Source organism: Centropristis striata, chromosome 8, assembly GCF_030273125.1.
Source record: "Centropristis striata isolate RG_2023a ecotype Rhode Island chromosome 8, C.striata_1.0, whole genome shotgun sequence".
In the NCBI taxonomy this organism is placed as follows: Eukaryota; Metazoa; Chordata; class Actinopteri; order Perciformes; family Serranidae; genus Centropristis; species Centropristis striata.
This window is the reverse complement of record NC_081524.1, coordinates 10,679,359-10,700,866: the sequence shown is the minus strand read 5'-3', so window position 1 is coordinate 10,700,866 and position 21,508 is coordinate 10,679,359. Positions and strand designations below refer to the sequence as shown.

Genomic DNA, 21,508 nt, shown 5'->3' with positions numbered 1-21,508 from the left:
AGCCTGAGCTACTTTGCAGATTGAGATTATTAATACAAAGTATAAATCAACTAATAACATATGACATATTATATTGGATGAGGCTACCCTGCATTATATAAAGTAATAAAAATTAGCTCCTTAAAGTGATGAACATGTCAACACATCAATAATTATATTCCAGTAATATCATAAATATTATTCTACATAACGAGAATTTTTACTTGCATCTTTACCCTGTTGTATTACTACTTTTACTTAAATAAAGATCTGAATATTTATTTCACCACTTACAATTTATTATATGGAGAAATATAAGAGTTATTTATAAGATGTGGAATTTTCCATTCAATATTACTGTGTATCAGAAGAAAAAATACATTTTAAAATTATTTTGTTCTACAATTTCAGTAATTTAACCTTGATATAAATGCGTCGAAGGATAAACATTAAGAGTATTATACACTTAAAGGTGTATTAGAAAAACAACTAAAGTTATAAAAGTGCTATATAAATCTTATCAATCATTACTATTATTATTATAAATGAACAATCCACGTTGAACCTCTTGAACCTATGATGTGTGCTGCTTTTGTTTTGAAATAATAACTGAGCTGTATTGTGTTAAGTCACTCTGAATAAGAGCACCTGTTCGCCGTCATAAACGTCCCCGAGCCGTCTGTAATAATTGTTTTCTGTGGTGTCCCGACTCAAATTAACAAAGTGTTGTGAAAGAAACAGTAGACACACAAACCACAAAATCATGTTTTTATGGTGTTATTGTCTCTCTATAAAGACATTAACAGAGTGGAAACCACCGGTCTTTATGACACGACTTAAAGATGGTGCTCTCCGTCCGGTAAACAGCTATTATCTCCACAATACTAAATGATGACCACGTCGGCAGCCATCATCAGGGCCTCCTATAGAGTCTCCCTAAACCTGGTTCATCCTGTGGCTGACCGGCCTGTTAGTCATGACCTATAAATGGTGCAGCAAAACACCTTCGACAAGACATCTGAGATAACCAGAGGGGTTTTAAAACTTTACTGATTCAGCAGTTTACAAATAATTCACATGTCGAAGTGGTAATCTGTGATTCAGGTTCAATCAGTTGCTTTTTTTTTTGCCAGGAATAAAAGATTATCATTTCACAAAACAGAATTCAACATGAGCTTTGTTTTCAGCCTTGAGAGGAAAAGTGACATGATGTTTCCAGCCTCCAAATGCTCATTATGGTCTTTGTAATGTGGCAATTACTGTGTTTGTGATCAAGCCTGTTGACACATCAATGGTGCTCAACATGTTAAATCATTGTGAATGAAAACTAGCTTTTCTGTGCGTGTTTGTTCACAATGCAGAGTGTTTGGAAATATCACACATCATGTCTGTATTCACTCCAAATGATCCCAGTTTCACCTGGAGAAATCTGCCCTCTAACAGAAGTCATGCAGCTAGGATAAAATCATGCTTTAATATCAGGTTTGAATTACAAACCCGGGTTCAGACATACAAGCTTGCAATTTCCAAACAGGTTTCCTTTAACGGTTCACTAGAAACAATGTGTTGGCTGTCATGATGTTGCAGAATTTTTATGGTGGCCCTGCAGGTTTTGGTGGTAGTTGGTGGAATGCAGACAGGCCAGGGAAACATACTGGGATTAGGGACTGGACCATTGTACACTTCACTTTTAAGGTGACAGAATACAGACAATAATTTCAGATCAGCATGATAAAGGAGTTCACGGTCCAACTGTAACTTTCCCTGTGGGATTTGTGACCTGCGGTGAAAGTGTACCTGCTCATTACCGCGTCACTCTCGCTGTCTTACCTGCCGCTGCTCACTCATCCTGCCTCTCCGCCCATTCATCCTCAGGCATGTCTCCTCCCCTCGTGGCCGGGGTCATATATAATGGTGATGCCACAGGGATTTCACTTCTCCTCAGGGACATTTCACAGGTGTAGTTTCAAACTTTGACAGAGTGTTATGAGTGAGGATCACCAGAAGTTGAGGAGCGGCGGTTTTATTGTTTAAGGGTAAGATTTACACACTTTCTTGTCCTTTTTAGATTACATTACATTACATTACATGTCATTTAGCAAACGCTTTTGTCCAAAGCGACTTACAATAAGTGCATTCAACCTGAAGGTACTAGACACAGGAATCAAGTAAGTGATGTATTTTTTGTGGATTTTACTTTGAAAAAGGTACAGCAAAATAAAACTCAACACCTAAATGACACCTGTCTGATTCTATTGGTTTATTTTGTTATTTACTGCTTGTCTTTTATCTTTCATGTCTCTTCCAGTCGAACAACAGGTGCCAATGTCTCCATCTCTGGCCAGATCTGCTCCGAGTGAGCTCAACCATTGGTGGAGCCAGCTGAGGTTTCGCCTTCAAAACAAGAAAGGATGGAACGAGATGTTGGATGAGACGTTTCTGCTTCACACCAAATAGTAAGAAATTCTTATTAGATTCAATTTTACACTGCTTCCAGTCATAAATTAGATTAAATCTTAATGAATCACATGCTGGTGTAAAGCATAAAAATAATAATGTCCTTTTTCTTCTTTTCTCCTCAGCATTAATGACATTCCTCTCTTCTATGCGGCTAAAAAGAACAGTGTCGGTTGTATTAAGAAACTGCTGAGTTGTGCATCCACTAATATCTTTGAGAGAGGTAAGGCCCTTTCTTGTGAACTGTGAATTTTGTTATTTCACGGTAGTGCCGTTATAATGTGTGAAAAAAATTAAAAAACGTATAATCCTGACACTCAGGAGCTCTCGGTGAGACGGCGCTTCATGTTGCTGTGATGGCCGATAACCTGGAGGCCGCTGTGGCTCTGATGGACGGAGCTCCTGAACTCATCAACGAGCCCATGACTTCTGAGCTCTTCCAAGGTTCACACACACACACACACACACACACACACACACAGCATGCGGCTTAAATTTTATTCTCTGTGTTCACAGGTTAATGTTTCAATTTTATGTGCAGCAATGAAGAAGATTAAAAAAAAATTAGATGTGAGAGACAAAGAGGAAGCGTTTTGAGCTACATCATTTATCAGTCTCTTAAAATCTCTATTAGCTTCAAATATGGACGTATTGCTCAGTTTTGTTTCATCAAACCAGAAAGTGCCATTTTAAACTTAAGCAACATTTGATGTGAATAGTTAAGCATTTAAGATTTAAGATTATCTGTAAAATGTAGGTTTGCCTCAAAAATCTATTTGTATTTATTACAATTTTAAAGGAGTCAAATATGATAACTGTTCACAGCCCGTAATTCAACTGATTAGAAAATGTGAGGTGTTTGGGTGTGAATGACAAAGTTGCAACAACAAACCTGCCCACAGAGTAGCTTTTACTCAACTTTTACTCCAGTCAAACCACTTTCTCACTTAATTAAAAGCTGCATCCTCCATTTTAGGAGATTACATTGGTGCACACATGTTGTTTGGACAGCCAGTGATGGAAAGTAACTAGCATATATACATATATAAATAGTATATATAAAGTATATTTGCTCAAGTACTATATTTAACCTTAAAATGTTTGCATGTTTTAGATCCCTCCCTGCTCTGACAGCTGGTTTAAATGATCAGTTTATCAATCAGCTTCAGGGGTTCGTAACGAGTTGATCATTTGGATCCGCTGTGATTGAGCGCAGAGAGTTTTTAAATCATGCACGACAAGTGGTGCTCCAGGAGGGGTTTAGGAAACATTGCTCAACAAAACAAAAAAAACACCTGCCAAAGAAATTGTATATTAATATTATGTTCAACTCCAACTATTCATAATTTGCCACTGAAATAATGTGAAAAATCAAATTGGGATAATTGTGAAAAATCATTTTTGCCGACCTATATCAGTGATTAGCAACGATTCATTTTGATGCATTGTGTCAAACACTGCAGTGCTCCTTAATCCAGCAGCAATACCTTTAGTGGAAACCAGTAAAATAGCATGGAGTTGCATGATGTTATTCTTTAATTGTGGTTTTAGACCTAATATAGGAGCTGAGGCTGAACTTGCCATATGCCATATGCATTCACATATTCAATGTGTTCAAAAAAATAAAAAATGTGCCTTGTAATATACAAATTTGAATTACTTTATTGCTATTTTATGCTACTTTATACTTTTACTCCAATTCATTTCCAAGGAAAATACTGTACTGTATACTATACTGAATTTATCGGACAGCTAATGTTACTTTAGTGTAGTATAGTATTGCTATGTTTACTTGAGTTAATCATTTTAATGCTTCTTCCACCACTAGTTACAGATAACTTAGAAAAAAGACTTGAGAGATGAAACTAGAAACAGTTCATTAACAGTGGGTTGATGCTCTCCCTGCTCTGTCTCAGGTGTAACTCCTCTCCACATCGCCGTGGTGAACCAGAACATAAACCTGGTTCATCATCTGATCAGTCGCGGGGGTGACGTGGCCACGCCTCGAGTCACCGGTCTGTACTTCAGGAAGAGGATCGGAGGACTCATATATTATGGTGAGGAGGTATAGTGGGGCGGCTGCAGCCACAATGAACCCCAAGTTGTTCCTCATGAATGTGTCAGAAAAAATGCAAAAAGTGACACAAAACAGATGTTTTGAAAACATACATTCAAGGAAAAATTAGACTATCCTTGTTTTCTTGATTAAATTTGTTCATTTTCATACCTGGTACAACTAAATGTACAATTGTTTGGACAAATATAATGTTAAAAACAAAAATAGCTCATAAGAGTTTAATTTAAGAGCTGATATCTAGACATTTTCCATGGTTTTCTTGATGATGATTTTGGTTATTATCAAGAAAACCATGGAAAATGTCACTATTTTTGTTGTTATTATTATATTTGTCCAAAGAAATGCACCTTTAGTTGTACCAGGCATTAAAATGAACAATAAATTGAAGAAAGCAAGGGTGGTCTAATAATTTTTTCCATGACTGTACATTTGTTCAACAGGTGAGCACATCCTGTCTTTTGCCGCGTGTGCTGGGAACGAGGACATTATCTCTATGGTGATTGATGCAGGTGCCAGCACCAGGGTGCAGGATTACAGAGGTATGAAACATATCCTCCGGGCTTATTTTGCATCTGTCTGACATTTTGAATATTAATGGTCTTCTTTTCTTGCCTGCACACTCTTTTGTTTCCTATTTAGGCAACACAGTGCTTCACATTTTGGTTCTGCAGCCCAACAAGACGATAGCGTGCCAGGCCATTGACCTCATTATGGCACGTGATGTGGAGCTGGACCAGTCAGTGCCACTTGACATGGTGCCCAACTACAGAGGCCTTACACCTTTTAAACTGGCTGCCAAAGAGGGAAACATTGTGGTGAGTGAAGCCGGCGGGGAGGTCGGGGGCTCACAGGGTGAAAGCCAAACATGAAAGGTGGAGCAGATTATTCCACTAATCCCGTCCTCACTGCTGTTCTTCCCTCTGTCTCTCTCAGGCGTTTCAGCACCTGGTTAACAAAAGACGTGTAGTCCAGTGGAGTCTGGGCCCGCTGACCTCTAACCTGTACGACCTGACGGAGATCGATTCATGGGCAGACAACATGTCAGTGATGGAGCTCATCGTGGCCAGTCACCAGAGAGAGGTACGACACAATAAACAGTATTTTTGTCAGAAATAATGATGCAAATGTTGCATACAGTAACATGAATCTGATGTGGTTTAGTACCAGTAGGTCCTGATGTGGTTTAGTACCAGTGTCAAAACCAATGTTTGACTTGTGCTTTTTATTATTTTATCTTATTTGTATTTTTATTTCCATTTCCCTGTTTTAATTGACTGTTTTTACTGTTTTCAATTGTGTCTTGTTGTTTTTAATGTTTATGTAAAGCACTTTGAATTATCTTGTGTTGAATTGTGCTATACTAATAAACGTGCCTTGCCTTGCCTATACAGTAAGAATTTAATTTTGTTTTGTCCTTCAGGCCAGAAGGGTCCTGGAGGTGACCCCTGTGAGGCAGCTGGTGAGTCTGAAGTGGAACCTGTATGGAAAACATTACTTCAGGTAAAGTTTGATGTCTGAAGTCAAATATCTGAACTGAAAACACGTCCAGTCTTGTTTAACAGCATTTTTTTCTCTCCTTCTGTTGCATCAGGCTGCTGCTCTTACTGTATCTCCTGTACATCGGGACCTTCACACTGTGTTGTTCATATCGCCCTCTGAAGGACGCTCCGGAGAACTACACAGAGTCAGAGATGGACAAAACCATCCGGGTCCAGAAATCACTCCATGTGTGTAAATATATAAATGATTGTTATGATATATACAGGAAAAAAATATTAGACCACCCTTGTTTTCCTTAATTGCCTAGTACAACTAAAGGTTGTACCAGGCATTCGTTTGGACAAATATAATGATAACAACAAAAATAGCTCATAAGAGTTTAATTTAAGAGCTGATATCTAGACATTTCCCATGGTGCTCTTGATACTGATTTTGGTTATTATCAAGAAAACCATGGAAAATGGCTAGATATCAGCTCTTAAATTAAACTCTTATGAGCTATTTTTGTTGTTATCATTATATTTGTCCAAAACAAATGTACCTTTAGTTGTACCCGACATCAAAATGAACAATCATCTAATCACTTTTTCCATGATTGTATAATACAGGATCATAAACAGTGGGAATTATAACCATATATAAATACTTAACTAAACAACTGAAGCACACTTTAGTTGAGTACTTCAATTCTATGACTCTTACTTGTAATGGAGCATTTTTCTGTGGCATTGCTACTTTTACTTAAATAAAAGATCTCAACACTTCATCCTTCACTGGACCCCAAAAGGCATTTTGCCTCTAATTACATTTGTGATAGAGAACCCGTTTATGCATAAACATGTAAAATAGTAAATAATAAATAAATAAGAAATAGTTCTTATGATAAAGATGAAGTACAACCAAAATCTAATCATGCAAACACTCTAAAACAACAACAAAAAACTCTACAAAACTGTATATTGTTCATGTGTAAATGTCAAACTCTGCACCTGAATATGGCATGAAGTCTAATAATAATGTGCTTTTAATATTAATGCATTTATATTTCCCTGCTGCAGGAGAGTTATGTGACACATGAAGACAGCCTGCGGCTGGCGGGCGAGATCATCAGCGTCCTTGGAGCTTTTGTCATCCTGTTGCTGGAGGTGAGTTTATGAAACATGCTTCATCTTCTTACATCCTGTATAAATATATATATAATATATATTCACACCCTCCTGTACTCTTCCAACAGATCCCTGATATACTGAGAGTGGGGGCAAAGAGATATTTTGGCCAGACGGCACTGGGAGGCCCGTTCCATGTTATCCTGTGAGTAGAAAACACAATTTAGCAGAATAATGATAAAACTGGTTTCTAACCTCGGGGTCACAGCCCCCAATAGAGGTCGCCCAAGCTAAACAGGCAGTTGTAAGGCCTTCTTAATATTAAGGCAACTAGAAATATAGTCTCTCTATATACAGTATGCCTATATGTTGGCATTACATTCATCAGCTCTGAGAATGCTCCTAAATGAAACGGTTACTTTTGAAGATGATTATTTTTTAAGATGTAAAAAATCTTACAGCATAAGGACTTTGGAGATCTGAACACAAGTTTTATTCACAGAGCCTTCTCTCTCTGCTAAACAGCCTCGTCCTGCATCAGAAAAGCATGCAGACAAAAACAACTAAAGAGCTAATTAGAAGAAAGGCAAAGCGTCAGGAAGAGCGAAATACTGAATTTTCCAAAACAAAAGAAGAGTATAAAGCATGTATAACTGTTAGAAAACGTTTTAGTTTCCAAAAAATGATTTCAGCTGCATTTTTCACAGGAAAATTTTACTCAAACTTCCTGCAGTTTTTGCATTTTGTATCAATATTTGTATCAATATAATCAATATTTGGATTTATTGTAAAGTTTTCACTGGTTATGTACTGTTCTTGTTATGTAATGGATTTAAAATGAATTATACATATAACATATCTCTTTGTCAGGGTGTGTCAGTTACCTCGTTGATAGAAAAGGGCTCCCTCAACCTCTTAAAACCCACTTGCCATTAGAGGAACTGTTAGGCCAGTAAATTATGTAGAATTGGTTCGTTTTAACCAGATACTGAGAGAGCAAACATTTGCAGAAGCTAGATGATGTTACCTTTCAAATAAAGCCTTATAACTGCATTTTTGCCTTTCAGTTCTTCTGTTAAAAGCTTTGGCTCAAAAATATTTCTTTGTTGAGCCAACCCTAACCCTGCCCCTTTACTTACTCCCTTTAACCTCTGTGTTGTTGTTCTGCACAGTATCAGCTACGCATGCCTGGTGGTGCTGCTGTGTGTGTTCAGAGCCTGCGAGGTGCAGGGGGAGGCGGAGGTGATGGCGGTGTGTTTAGTCCTCGGCTGGAGCAACGTCATGTTCTTCGCCCGAGGTTTTGAAATGCTCGGCCCTTATGTCATCATGATACAGAAGGTAGGACACAGACACTGCGGTGCTCGCTATAGAAGCTCATGAGTCATGTAGGAATAGCAGTTTGTTCTACACACACACACACACACACACACACACACACACACACACACACACACACACACACATACAAACACCTGTTAATGTTTTTGAAGCAGATGTATTGAGTTGTTGTTTTGGTTTTTGCGGTCCACCTATTTGTGTTTGCAGACTGACCCGCCATGTGTCTCATTTCCCTCTAGATTATATTTGGAGACCTGACAAAGTTTATGTGGCTGAGTTTCATTGTGCTCATTGGTTTTTCCACCTGTGAGTATATTCTGGGTGACATGTACAAACAAGTATTTAACCCTCACATAGCTTGTAAGAAGAAGAAATTCATAAAATAACATGATTTAGCCTTTCTGCTCCCTCACACACGTATTTAATTATTATTTTTCCTCTCAGCCCTGTGGATGGTGTATATGACCCAGGAGCCGGAGTCCATTCCTGCGTATCGCTCCTTCCCCATCACCCTCTTCTCCCAGTTCGAGCTGAGCGTGGGCCTCATAGATCTGCCTGTGGACCACACCATCGCCACCCCTCCGATAGTCCACGTGCTGCACTGCACCTTCTCCGTCGTCTCCTACATCCTCCTGCTGAATCTTCTGATTGCAATGATGAGTGACACACACTGGAGGGTGGCCCAGGAGAGAGACGAGCTCTGGAGGACTCAGGTAACACATACATTTAAGAACTTGCACAACAAAAACGCAAACATAAATGTGTAGAAACCCCTCATCATCATGTCCCTGAGCGCCCCTGTCTTATGGATGATGTTGTACAGGTGGTAGCCACAACTCTGATGCTGGAGAGGAGGCTGCCCCGCTGCCTGTGGCCTCGGCTCGGAGTGTGTGGGCTCAACTACGGTCTGAGGGAGCGCTGGTATCTCAGGTGAGACACTATTGCAGCCACAGGAACAGAAGCATTAAAAGGGACATATTTAGGTCATTTTCGGGTTCATACTTGTAGTAAATGTTTGTATATGTATTTTGTATATTGTACGTATTTTTATTTTTTTGTTTGTTTTTGTTTTTTGTTTGTTTGTTTGTTTGTTTGTTTCGTAATTCTCTGCTTTTTTACATCATGGACATGGGACTACAGATGAAAACTAGCCTTCTGGCTAACTCTGGCTTTTTTAACCATGTATAATCATGTGTTTTAAGAAATTGCACTGTCCCCTTTTAAATAAACTAATAATAATAGTTTGGGATTCTACTAGAACATGTTTATGCACCTTAATAAGTTCAAAAAACACATTATTTTTCTATGGTGTCCTTCAGGTAAATGCCCTCTCTAGAGCCACTGTTTGGTTTTGTCCATTCTGTGCAACTGTAGAAAAATGGCGATTCAGCATGCAGGTTTGTATGCTATGTAGAAATAAAGGGCTCATTCTTGGCTAACAAAAACACAACCATTCTTAGTTTCAGGTAATTATACAATCATGAAATATTCACAGTTATGAATTTTATATTCCATTCCTGCCAATAGATTTCCCTAAAATAACCAAATACTGCGTCTGGATATTTTACATGCAGTGACATCACCTGTAAAAGCTTTTTTTAGGCTTACTATTTTTGCTCAAAATAATCATACAGAGGGAGGTTTGTCCACGGACCACAACCTAAGTAGTGTTAAATGCAGCCACAGGTTATGTTGAGCTGTGAGTAAGAAGCCCAACTCTCACTCTCACAGATCTATTATTATCACACCTCCTCCAGCCACATACAGCTTCTCACATGGTATCTCATGCGTGCTACTGAAAACCATATCATAGAGGCACTCTGGTAATTTTACATATCAGTTTACAACTCATGGGCAGTAACACTCAGCCTGTGAAAACAGCTGTATAATGTCTTGACCTGATAAGGATTTTTGGAAGGTTTTTGGAGAGTTTTGAGTTCGAAACATGTGAGTATTTGATATTTAAGACTGCATAAGACAGTGTTATCCAAACTGGAGTACCAATTGTCCTGCATGTTTTAGATCTCTCCCTGCTCCAACACAGCTGATTCAGCTTCAGGAGTTCCTAACGAGTTGATAATTGGAATCAGCTGTGTTGGAGCAGGGAGAGACACGTCACCAATTTATCTCTGAAGAGTCAAAATGAAGCTCGTGTGGGGCCAGATGTACCCAACTCTTAGCTCATGGCTAATCCAAAAATGGGTAAAAAGATACCACCTGTAATGGCAACCTGTACCTGTCACCAGCGACCATGTCCTTTGTTTTACATAACTTTAAGCTTTAAAGCTTAATATAATTAAAACGGATGACTTAAATAAATAAAAAATCACCTTCTTTGTTGTCACAAATGGGCAAATTAACTGTAGAGATCAAAAAATGCGTTTTGTACCAGGCTGTAAACATGTTTATTTCTGCTGTAAAGTTGGTCTTTTTTTTAAAGATAATTTTTTGGCATTTTACTGCTTTATTAGATAGTGACAGATAGAAAGGGGGAGACAGAGGGGAAGACATGCAGAAAAGGTAAATCAGGTCGGGTTCAAACCCGGGTCCGCCGCAGCAAGGACTCAGCCTTAATGGTACGTGCCCTACCAGTGTGAACCACCAGGATGCCCCAAGTTGGGCATTTTAACATGGAGGTCTGTGGGGGTTGACTTGGTGTTGGAGCCAACCTGAGGTGGCCATTCGAGGAACTGCAGTTTTTGGCATTTCTGGTAGTCTGCATTTTTTAACCTTGAACAACAGAAGATGCTATTTGGTTACATGGGAATATGACCCATTCTAGGGACCAAAAGACAGGATAGCTTGACTTTTGCTTCAAACTTAACCTCCTACTTTAGGAGAGCAGTACTAATTTAGAGCACCTCTTTAAACATCATGTTGATAAGTAAAATAGTAAAAAGTGAAAGTACTGAACTTGTTTTTCACTCTACCATCTTTGCAGAGTTGAAGACAGAAACGACCCAATGTTGCAAAAGATGCGCCGTTACGTCAAAGCTTTCTCCAAAGACGAAGAAAACGAAAAGGAGGGACTGGAAAAGACTGACCCAATAAAAGGGTCCATGTCAGGAACCCCCAAGCTCAGACCTAAAAACAGAGGAGGTTATAACAACAGGAGGTCTCTCACAGGGTGGCAGATGATTCGCCACAGCGCTTTGGGTTTGGAGATGGAGCCGGATGAGCTGGAGGAGGACCAGGACATTAAATTTGTTTAGGAAGAGATTCTGCCTGAGCCTGAAGAAGCCTGAAGAAGCCTGAAGAAGCCTGAAGAAGCCTCAAGAAGCCTCCTCGAGGGCGATGAACAAACTTTTGAGACGAGGATGCAACCTGCTCAATCTGTATATGTATATATATATAACGGTGCAATTGTTCCTGCAGTATTATGCTATAGAGAAGAGTGAGTTATTTTTATAGCAACATAAAAAATGTGTAACAGTAATGTTTGCTAAGATAGAATAAAGTGAAACTTAGACATTCAACTTATTATGTAGTTGCATGAACTTTTTATAAGAGAATAAAACCTTGTTGAAGCAAACAAACAAACTTACTGGCCCTCGTTTTTTAAAAAGTCAGACAGCTGTTATTTGAATCATTCAGTATATAAGAGGGAAGTTCTCTGATAAGAGCTTAAAGGCATAGATGTGACATGGTAGAATACAAATAAGGCAGCACAGTGCTACAAGAAAATATAATATATATATAATAAAATAAAACATGAAATCTGCTCTCAAAGCATCAATATAAAACTATAAACTATTACAAATACAACTATAACTAAAAAGCTTTATTTTCTTACTTGCTGGATATTATTGATTGGAGTGTAAAGTAGAAAGAGACATGATTTTAAATGTTATGGAGGAGTTGATGCAGAGTATTGTTTTGCTCATTATTCTGATGAAAAAGAGACAAAGGCTTTCAGAGATGCAGCTGACAGATGAAGTAGCTGGAGAGTTCACAGGAAGCTCTGTCCCAGTTCTTCTCAGGTGGACTCTCAGTGTCGAGTACCCCACAGTTCCCTTCTGATGTAGGGTCTGCCCAAAAACTGCAAACAAAACGGGATATTGTGGTACTCATTTTTAGATTGAATTCAAGACAAGAGACCTGTCTTTACTAAACTCAAGCTGCTTAGTTATTTGGGTGACATTTTTGGACATTTATAAATTCAGTTAACTTAACACCTTAAAGATAACGTCAGTAATAATCAATCAATATAATAAGTCAATATTCACATTTTTAGCAATGTCAATAAAAGCTGAACATTATAAACTTCACAAATGTAGAAGTGCCATTAACTCTCAGAATTCTGAGATAATTATTATTCTAAAACTTTTTTTCCAAGCCAATGCCTTATGCTTCCTTACAATACTTGAAAAATATCTATATCATGTATACACATCTAAATCTATCATTTCAATGGTCTCTGTTTAATACTTTCACCTATATATCTTATCTGCATTTTTTATGATCTAATTGTATTTTTATTTGTCCTTGTATTAATATGTTTCATTTTAATTCTTATTGGGAATCCCTTCGAGCTTCATCTCTTGTAGGAAAAGTGCTACAGAAATGAAGTTATGTATTATTATTTTTAAACATCACTGGCCCAAATATAAATGAACAACGATGAAAAAAGGGACAAGACCTCCAAAACAAACAAAAGAACAAACAACCAGACTACATGGATAAAGTGTGGTAACTACAGCTGAGCTGATTAGTTGATTCCTTAAATTATTCATCACCTCTCTTGCAGCACAGCGTTGTTGACCCAGGACCATTTGGCTCCTTTCTGTCTCAGCCCGATCCAGTATTGCATCTTCCCTTTAGTAGTCAGGAAACTCTACAAGAGAGAGCATCAATGACATTCTCAAAAAAGAAACATACAGTGCAAAATATCACTATTACAATGAAGTGCATGATTATTGTTCATGGTCAGAAGAAAGGAAATGATATTAGATCCACCTGAACTCTCTTGTTGCTAACAACAGCCAGAGCTCCTCCTCTGGAGCTGCAGTTCCTCTGGCTCTCGTCCCAGCTCAGCCTGAAGGTGGACAGGTAAAAACAGGACGTGCCAAAAGTCAGCCACCCATTAGCACACTGCCGACAGCCGAGATCTGTTTGGAGAGAGGGACCAGTGCAGTAAATACTCCAACAAGAAAAAACAAAAGGTCACTCTGTAAATATGGAATAAATTGCAGGATGGCAGATTTCCTTATTTTTCTCTATATTCAATTAGTTTTGGGTTGTAGAAAATGCATACTGTGTAAAGCTGAAGGAATGTAATGTTACTTTAAAGAGAAAGTTTTTAAAGTGGGGTTGGATGATGTGCTTATTCATGGTCAGTGTATTACCAACAGTAGATGGTGAGCGGCACGCCCCATGCCCTGTTTACCCAGGAAGGAAGTGAAGATTTTATCCATGTCCTCCTCACAGCCACCAGAATTCTTCGACAAAAACAGTAATTTTAACTTTCAGAACATGAGGGTTGCTGGTTTATCGCTGCATTGATTGCGTTTGTTGTGGGACTTTTGGTAAATTCAAACTAACCCTCAAAGCACCAAAGTAACAATAACACAAACAAACTAAGTGGCTTAGGCAATGATAGACCAGCAACTCCTGTGTTCTGCAAGGTAAAATGACTGTTTTTGTCAATTGAGTCTGGTGGCTTTAAAGAGAGCATAGCACAGCTTCATTTCCCCGTTGCAAAGGCTGTCTGATGACATGGAAAAGAGGTGAAAATATTCTAAATAAAGCACACACTTAAACTTTTTAGCTTTATAATGTCCTTTTTGCTGCTGTTTTTTTGACAAAGAGGAAACAATAAAGCTGATTAAACTGGGTTGATTCTTGGCTTAAATTAAATAAAACACTCTCAGTTCTCGAAAAACACAGCACATGAACAAACTTCCTCTGGAGCCTATAAAAAAAACTGTTTGGTCAACTGTGAAAGCAGAACTGTCACCAATAACAAGAAAGTAACATTTGGGGTTTTTCTTTTTAATGATTCTTTGACTTTTCTCACAGGCACTAGCCAGGATTACCCACTGGGCCCATCACCACCCGATAAGAACTGGAAACTAGATTTGTTTGTTGACTACCGGTCACCACTGTTGTTTTGATGATGTTAATAAATACACATAAACAACATATATATGTATGCTTAATTAATTGAATGTATAATGTAACTTAGTTTCTTTAATAACCCCTTTTCAAGTATTTTCACAGTTTTGTTAATGGATGAAGAATTTACCTCCATATGTTAGAAACTTAGTACCAAAACAAAGTGGTACGGAAATAAGGAAAATTTATTTTTATTTTATTTTATTAGCTCTAAATAAAAAAAATTGACATGCACTAAAAGCAAGAAAACATGTGTTTAACATTTGAATCATCTATTTCATAACAAGTAAAAGCAACGATAACATTATTTTTGTTTTAACCATAGACTGTAGGAAAGTAGAACAAATCGCGTTTCCGTTTCCGGTACAGATCTGACAGTGACAGTTTTTTTTTAAAATTCAAATAAACGGATTTTAAAGTGTTGAAATACGACCAATCGATACAGCGTTATTTTAATTTTAAAATCTGATAAATATTGTGATTGGTTGCTGGCTGTGTCTATCGTGATGATGCCCAGAGGTCAGAGGTCAGGTGACAGGGAGCTTTTTGGATCGCGGCGTGTGAAAACTTTTGCCGGTGCCAAACTGCTGATGGAAGCGCTGAATTTTAAACGCGGCCAGGATTAAAACTGAACTGATGAGAGAAACCCTTCCCATAAAGTAGGCATGTGTTTTCATAAGTTTTTATAGCAGCAGCGTTGGTATGCTAGCTGGCTTTGTTGTTTCATTTGTGGTCTCATTTTAACAGCGAATTCATCCAATTCAGTGCCTCATATCCAAGCTACTGTTGGTACTTGTCATTACTCGCTAGTGTTTATTTGGTCGTCATGACTTTGTGAGTGATTGAAGTCCTGTTACTGGCCCAGTTGCTCCTCCTCAAAGTAAAAAAAGAGTTCAGAGGAGAGAGTCCTTCGTGTAATGGCAAATTTATGATTTATGATATTTTGTAAAATTCTTAAGCAACTGCGGCATACAGACATGGACAAAATATTAGACCACCCCTTTTCTTCAATTTCTTGTTCATTTTAATGCCTGGTACAACTAAAGGTACATTTGTTTGGACAAATATAATGATACCAAAAATAGCTCATAAGAGTTTAATTTAAGAGCTCATATCTAGTCATTTTGCATGGTTTTCTTGATAATAACCAAAATCATTATCAAGAAAACCATGGAAAATGGCTAAATATGAGCTCTTAAATTAAACTCTTATGAGCTATTTTGTGATCATTATATTTATCCAAACAAATGTACCTTTAGGCATTAAAATGAACAAGAAATTGAAGACAAAGGTTGGTATATTAGCTATGTTTTCCATGACTGTACACTGGCAACACTGTAGGATTTCTCTCATATTATTCGCACACTATGGTCTCTAATAATTCGGCCTATTTATTTGTTATTAGCTACAGTGGGAAGTAGTCTAGTTGACAATGGTTGTTTTGTGAAGACATAAGGCTGTTGTATTTGCAAGCATGTATGATAGGTTATACAGGTTACATAGAAAATGTTATTTGGTATATCTATGCAGAGAAGTATTAATTGATCATTTTGTGTATGTGTGAGTATGAGTGCATGATGAAATTATTCTGAATCATTAAACTGTATTGGGTGAGGTGGGGAAATATCTGCATGCATCATTGAGCTAAACATTGTATGCTAACTTGATATTGTTGCCACTGGCCCAGAAGTATTGTTGCAATCAGGTGGTGTAAATCCTGTGAGATAAAAGATGTTGACCTTCAGGCTGTTATTATGGACTATAGTCAGTCTAAATCATTTGTGATAAAAGATATCTACAGGTGTTTATATTGTCGTTCAGAATGTGATCATGGACTGTAGGCTGTCAGAGTAAATCATGTGTAAAATACGGGTGTTTCCAGGCTACACTAAAGACCTAGCCTAAAAGTAAAGTTAGACTACTGAATTGCAGTGTTTGGATGTAGTCTGGGGGGCTTCCACCACACTCACGTTGGGGTTGAATGTTGGGGAAGAGAGCCTGGCACTCCTCCTGGCTGCATGTTGGAGCAAATGGAGAAGGTTTCCTCTCTGCTGGTGCAGTTTCCTCTCTCTCTGTGCAGACTGCAGAGCCAGTTTGGATTAGAAAACAAAGCACAGAGTGGGAGGAGTTGTGGGTGAAAAGAATGATGCCCGCTGGGCGCAGCAGAGATATCAAGACACACTTTATCCCGTTTTGGTCGGTTGTTATGAGCAAAAATAGAACACAAGTAAAGTGATTCTGACATATTTTTCTTATGTTTCTGCACCGCTAGTGGAATTTACAATCATCTCATAATCTGCTTCAGTGTTATAAAAATAATCCAGCCAGCAGTTTGTTTTTATATGATCCATGGCTGCAGATACTCACGTTTCGTGCTGAGGACAATGACGACCAGCAGCAGGATCAGACAGATTATAGTGAGGAATAAACACACAGCACGGTACAGACGTATGTTTCCCTCGGTCTGTTTGCCTGAGAAGGTGTTTACCTCGCTCTGTTTGCCTGAGGAGAAAGAAATCAGCTGGATGTTAGAGAGATATTTGAGAATAGGCACAAACACAAAGCACCATCAAGGCTGCGGCCTACCTTTTTCCCCCTCCAGTTCGACAGATAAATCAGAGGACAACTTTCCATTGGCTTCATCCTTTTTATCCTCGCCATAACTGCGCCAAAATTTGATATACATGGAGAAAAATGCCCTAGGATCTGTAAGGAAGCTTGTTTACCCTGTCCTGCTCCGAGCGTCTGTCCTGCTATCTTGCTGACTCACAGCTGAGTGCAGTTAGAAGACGCCCCCCCCCCCCTTCCTTTCTTGTCTTGTCGCTATAGCAACCTGACATTCACTAATTCCTAAATTATTCATGGAGCACAGTGCTCCGCTTGTCCTTGAACTCCTAAAACTTTTGGTGTGTGACGGAGTGGCAGACAACTTCTGGAGACGCTGTGCTCCAAAACAAAAGATAGGACTTGTCTCTTGAGGTCATTTGAGGTGAGTGTTTGTGTCAAACACAGTTCACAGACAGAACATACAGTCCCCACAGATATTAGGGACTTTAGATATGCGATTAAAGTGCAGGATTTTTTTCAGTAAGGAACATATAAACGGAGAACATTTAATTTCACCCAATAAAAAAAGAGAACTGTGCTGCAGTAGCTTTAGTCAAGTCAATGTGAGTTAAATTAGGCACAAAAACTACTTGGTTTGTTCCAGAAAAGACATGAGATTGTTTGGATTAAAATTTCTGCATACTGTCTTTAGGGGTGTGTTGTGTAGTTGCTCATTAGGGTATATAAATTTGAAAAAAATGTTCACCCCGGCCACATTAAAATCTGAACCGACCTACTTGAAATAGATAAATAGATAAATGTAGGAATTAGAGAAAAAGGATTACTGCAATGATTAATGAAGGCTTGTTTACTTACTGCCAGGGCTTCTGTTAATTCAAATTGTCTAAACTTTTCAGTACTAGTTAATAATTTGAGTCATTAAGAAGCAAAAGTGCCCAGAAGTCACTGTTTTCAGTTTGTCAATATGAATATTAGCAGTTTTCTTACTTTTCTAGGATGGTTAACTGAATATCTGTTGTTTGACGAAACAAACAACTTTAATAAGTCAACTCGGGCTCTTGTGGGGACCATGTTTTCAAAATTTTTTATAGAGACTTTAAAATGAATCAATAAACACTGAAAAAAAAATCAGCAGATTAATCAATAATAATAAAGAATGTTAATTGCAGCTCTGCTTACTACACATTTGGTTTGTTTTGATGCTGTGTTGCAAATATACAGTAATAGCAATTATTTAAAAATAAAAATAGCATTAAAATTGTGAATGGAGAAAGGTAATCGGGGGTGAATTGTTTTCTACATTGTGAATTTCATTTCATTCTTCTTCTGAAATGGTTAATTGTTCATACAATGCAGAACAAATACCTTTTACAACTACACATTATTAAAGCTTATTCTAAAGGTGGTTGAACTCTCTAAAGGAAAAGAAAGGATGTTGGAATGAACGATAAGCCAGATCTGCAGTCAGTCAGTAAACAAGTCTCTAGAGCCTAATTAAGAGTCAAACAATAATGGAAATTATCACTCTCATGAAGATGTTATCGCTGATTTGGTTTTAAACTGTCACACCTTTGCTACTGCTTTCTTCTTTTCCATCTGTTTCCTGAGAAATACTTAAGTCATTCTTCTGTATTGTGTTTTTTTATGTACAGTAGCATGACGATGATAATGATGAAACACATCAGAGATAGGGAAGTTGACTTTTATGCTTTTTTTTCCCTTTTTCTTCAAGTTGAAATGTAGAGTGTGGGCCATATGATGAAGCAGTGCTAAAACAAAAATGTATTATAGAAAACCTATGAAGACATTTTATTTTTTCACAAAGACAGGCAGGTGTGATTGGAGGCATGTTGACACTTGCTGTGTGAGAGCTTCAGCAGTACATTAAACAGCGGACACACATTTTATGATAAATATGTACCTGCTGTTGTTTTACCCGCAGCGCCGCTATAAAAAGCTTCTGAATAGACGTCCTCAGCTGGACTTTGTAGTTTAGAGTAGTGGTCTGGTTCTGCTTCCTCTAAAGCCACAGAGAACAGAGACACAATTAAACAGACATAAAACATGTGGAATTTACCTCTAAATATTAAATGCATTGTAAACTAAAATTTTAAATATCTTCTTTTTAATTACAAAGCAACAGAAAAAAAATTATATATAAATATTCAGCAAGACAAGTGTAACTGAGAGTACACAGAGGCTGACACATCTACACTAAATGCATAAAACTGCTCTATAAGCTAAACCGAATAACAATTAGAACATGATGAATACGTGTATGTCTCAGCTTCATTTGATTCCTTGGTCCAACTGTATTCCTAGTCTAATATGCAAACAAATCTAGTGTTTGCATCACAAATGTGATTTTTTTTTTTTTTTTTTTTTTTTTAGACCACCCCGCCCTTTAAATTTTTTTCCATTCGGTTGTATTACTTTGTCTCCATTTGTTCCCCTGTTGCCGTTACAATCACATTTTTTTTGAGTAATATTTTCATTGGGATTTTTGAATATCACACATCACAAGTACACATGTGGGAACGATTGGTAACAAAGTGATATTCAGACTCGTATACAGAATGTAAGCAGTAACATATGTTATGCAATGCTTGCACTCCAGGAAAATGAGCAAAACAACAAAGAAGAAAAAAAGCGAGATGAGAACAATCTAACAAATGATAAAACAGCACGACGACAACACAATAAAATGAATTAGAATAAGAATAAGAATAAGAATAAAAAAAAGAGAGAAAAAAGGGAGAAAAGGGGGGGGGTTAAAAGAGATCATATGTTACACATTTTTAAATATCTTAATAGTAGCTGTAGTATATTTTTGTGCCACAAAAAATGGTTCATGTTACATGTGCCAGAGGAGATTGGAGCCGGTAAGGAGGGGCCTCTCTGACCCTTTGAGGCCAGGACTATCTGGGAGACTCTGGGGACAGGTGGAGATGTTGGGATGTGAACAAAACAACTCTATAGATCAGATAGGAGAAGGGTTGGAATGTCGACCTAAATAAAATTAAAAGGTAAATTTAGTAGTGTATTTGTGCCCCTGGAAGACACGCCCATGCGTTGAGCCATAGAGAAATTTCAGAGGAGAACAGGGTGACATTGGGTACGGGACATCTTTCATTCAGCAGCCTTAATTTGACATAGTTCTCCTCCACTGTTCCTAGTGTATTTTTTGATGAGTGATAATAAAGAAAACTAAAAGGAACTTCAACTTGGTCTTCAATCCATTTTTTCTCACTCAGAAGGGTAATGAACTTACACTACATAGCACTAATGTCAGAGTTTCAATCGGAATATTTGTCATAATGGCCCATAAAGACCATTTTTGTAAATCAACTTATACAGTGCTTAACAAATTTATTAGACCACCTTTGATAAAAACGAGAAAACATAACTATTTAAGAAATCTTTAAAAAGCTTGTTTGAAAATAAAAATGTTATTGTTATTTATTTGTCAAATAGCAAACTGAATTCACCCTTTTATACCCAAATTTGAGCCAGCTCACTGGGATTCTCTGAGAAGTCAGAAATGAATCAAGCTTAACACTCAACCACTTAAACAAATTTTTCTGCTCAGGAATGCAAGAAAATAACTATAATTTGACATTTTAATCAAGAAACAATGATGCCCTTTATTATTTTTAGGTTTTTTTTGTAAAGCAGTAAATTTGAAAATTCATGCATACAAAAATTATATTTTAACATGAAAAAATATATTTTGGGTTATTATTTGGGTTAAAGAGCTTCAACATACTGCTGTATTAACCATTACAGCAACATATAAAATGATTTTGCTAATTACTAATGCTGTTAATTTAGGACAGCTGTGGAACAAACCTGTGGTCTAATAAATTTGTTAAGCACTGTCTATAATATAAGCTTGTGATTTGTTATCTTGTTATAGAGTTACTAATTTAATTAAAGTTTTAGTACCTTCAGTTTTGACCTCCAGCACCGGTTCACTTGCTCCTTCATCCTCGTCGTTTCTCTCCCCCTCTTTGCTGATCTCCTGCATCTCCATTGCGCCTCTCTTCTGTTTCTCTAACTTTCGATTTGCCGGGGAAGTCTTTCAGACCCAGCCAGTCATCTGACAATTGAGTTATGTAACGTTTTGTCATGCAGACACAAATGCAGATGAATTGTGTCAAGATGTAACTTGTTTCTTTTGTTGTTTAAAAGAACCACAAATGCTATAAGTACAAGGTGGTATGACTCATCTTATTGGTAAAGACGGAACACTTCCCCATGAAAATTTTCCTCCAGTCTTTGTGCTTCCCCTAAACCTTTTATATACTATTTATACAAGTGGCTTTCAGGAAAAGGACTTGTGTGCGCGTTTATTGTCTCAACATCCTTT

General features: G+C 37.6%; 2 protein-coding genes across 2 annotated transcripts; one reads left to right on the top strand and one right to left on the bottom strand.

Annotated features, from left to right (window-relative positions):
- Positions 1–2,304: 2,304 nt before the first annotated feature.
- On the top strand, positions 2,305–12,154 carry trpv6 (transient receptor potential cation channel, subfamily V, member 6). Its single transcript, XM_059339239.1, has 16 exons — positions 2,305–2,435; positions 2,562–2,659; positions 2,758–2,880; positions 4,353–4,493; positions 4,954–5,052; positions 5,153–5,328; positions 5,447–5,593; positions 5,934–6,013; positions 6,105–6,240; positions 7,072–7,158; positions 7,248–7,324; positions 8,292–8,457; positions 8,697–8,763; positions 8,902–9,170; positions 9,281–9,387; positions 11,399–12,154. The coding sequence occupies exons 1-16, from the start codon at positions 2,305–2,307 to the stop codon at positions 11,667–11,669; spliced, it is 2,175 nt and encodes a 724-aa protein (XP_059195222.1). The 3' UTR covers positions 11,670–12,154.
- On the bottom strand, positions 11,929–17,345 carry si:dkey-26c10.5 (uncharacterized protein LOC563797 homolog). The gene is made up of 6 exons (XM_059339240.1): positions 17,158–17,345; positions 16,939–17,073; positions 16,542–16,652; positions 13,414–13,565; positions 13,194–13,291; positions 11,929–12,496 (listed from the first exon to the last, which is right to left on the bottom strand). Exons 1-6 carry the CDS (start codon positions 17,255–17,257, stop codon positions 12,370–12,372), a joined length of 723 nt encoding a protein of 240 aa, XP_059195223.1. The 5' UTR covers positions 17,258–17,345; the 3' UTR covers positions 11,929–12,369.
- Between the last annotated feature and the right edge of the window lie 4,163 nt (positions 17,346–21,508).